Source organism: Aplysia californica, unplaced genomic scaffold, assembly GCF_000002075.1.
Source record: "Aplysia californica isolate F4 #8 unplaced genomic scaffold, AplCal3.0 scaffold01473, whole genome shotgun sequence".
Taxonomy (NCBI): Eukaryota; Metazoa; Mollusca; class Gastropoda; order Aplysiida; family Aplysiidae; genus Aplysia; species Aplysia californica.
Genome location: NW_004798743.1, coordinates 41,094 through 42,996, shown reverse-complemented (window position 1 = coordinate 42,996; position 1,903 = coordinate 41,094). Strand labels below are relative to the sequence as shown.

The 1,903-nt window shown below is 42.4% G+C and overlaps 1 protein-coding gene across 1 annotated transcript in view; it reads left to right on the top strand.

Moving 5' to 3' along the window:
* LOC101858382 (protein crumbs) overlaps nt 1-1,903 on the top strand; it is a gene marked incomplete at both ends in the record, with an annotated part of 42,266 nt that overhangs the window by 8,147 nt on the left and 32,216 nt on the right. Inside the window, 1 exon segment of the mRNA XM_005112894.2 lies at nt 900-1,036. Coding sequence (XP_005112951.2) covers nt 900-1,036 — 137 coding nt within the window.

The window sequence follows — 1,903 nt, the reverse complement described above, 5'->3', positions numbered from 1 at the left end:
ACCAAACAAATATACACACCAATGAAACCAAACTTCTCCTATAGGTAGGGCAATGCCCACTTTTGGTGTAGGACAAGATTTCTGGAAACCCCCGAAATCTGGGTTAGCCCGCTTGTCCTTAAAGGCGATCAAATGTGGTTGGTGTGAAGCTTCTCTCAAAATGCGGGTGGATGGTTGTTGGAGGGCGCAATTGGCTGGTCTTTTTCTTTTCTTTCCCTCTGTTGTTTCTGTCTGTTTTTCTTACTTTTCCGTTTGCCCGAAGTGACAGTCACTGTGACGATGTGCTTGTCTTTACTCAAACGTACAATCTTTGTGGTTTCTCTATCGTGAAATAAACTGTGATATTTTCTTTAACGTAAAATCTAACTCCATCTCTCGTCGCTACTCAATCTTCGTGGTCTCGCTATCCAGAAATAAACTATGATAATATTTTCTTTAACGTAAAATCTAACTTCATCGCTCGTCACTACTTTTGCTTGCCAGGATGGGTGGTTGGCGGGTGTTCTGGTGTGGTACTTGCTACTTCGACCTTTCCTATCAAACAGCTTTCGTCCTTATCTCTCCTCCTTCTTTTTTTGTATGTTACTGTCTAATGACTTCTAATCTTCGGCACTTATATAATGTTATTTGTGTTGCAAGTGTCGTAAAACTCTTTCTTTCCTATCAAAAGCTATCGTCCTTCTCTCTCCTCCTCCTTTTTTCTGTTTGTTACTCTCTTGTAACACCTCTTATCTTCGGCACTTATATGACCTTATTGTGTTGCAAGTGCCGTAAAACTCTATTAAAATTAAAACCCTTATATGACCTTATTGTGTTGCAAGTGCCGTAAAGCTCTTTCTTCAAAAACTAAACAAAAAAGTAGCCTAACTCTTTGTTAAATCTAAAACTTTCCTTGCCAGGTCACACTGGCGTGAACTGCTCTGAGGACATCGACGAATGCGACAACGCTAACCCGTGCGGAGGCTTCCCGTGCTTCAACAAACCTGGCAACTTCTCCTGCGAGTGTCAGCGCGGCTACGATGGCATTCCTTGCCAGGTAGGATTGTAATTGTGCTGTCCCCGTGGTTTTATGGGGAAAAAAATCTGAAATTATTCAAACTGAGCCCACAAATATGAAATTATACGATTCTGTTAATTTTAACAAAGAATGATTAAGGAAAATAATCAGAAATTATGTTTAAAAATTCATCAAAATGTGCTAAATTATGCGGGATGCATTAAATCTCGGGGACAGATGATGGTAGTCTGTTGATTTTAGTGATGGTTATGATGGGTTTGAATCCCCCCTCCCTCCTCCCCAACCAACCTCCCTCCTCTTTCTTTGGCATGAAAAATTGGTCTGTTTATATCTGTTCGTTCTTCCTCCCTTCATTTATCTCCATTTTTGGGGTAAGTGTTTTACGGCATAAGGTCATATGAGCGCGCGAGAAACCATAAACATTTTTATTTGGTAGAAAATTTCGAATTTTGCCCCGATGGCGTCCGATCCTTACTCTCATCGATTTTGGACCACCAAGGGATTTTTAACTTTCGCAACTTGCACAAGGGACCTCCAAGATTTTTCGCCCTTGTCCGAAAAGGCTCGGTGTAGATCTTTCCTACTATAAGATCAGGGCTGTGGCTGAAAGACAGCAGTAAGAAGAAGCCAAAGGGCAGCAGTGGAAAGGCAGCAGAAAGGGTCAGGAGCCCAGAGGAGGGGGCAACAGAGGTGAGGGGAGTGGGGGCAGAAATAGAAGACGAAAGCAGACGTCAGAACCTTGATAGAGAGGAGGAAATGACATGAATCTGAAAGGAGACAATTTTAAAGAAAAAAAAGTCCGTCGCTATCCGGATTCAGCCCGGGATCATTAAATGAGAGGCGCACACCTTAACATCTATAGGCCACGAGAGCCCCTATAACTCC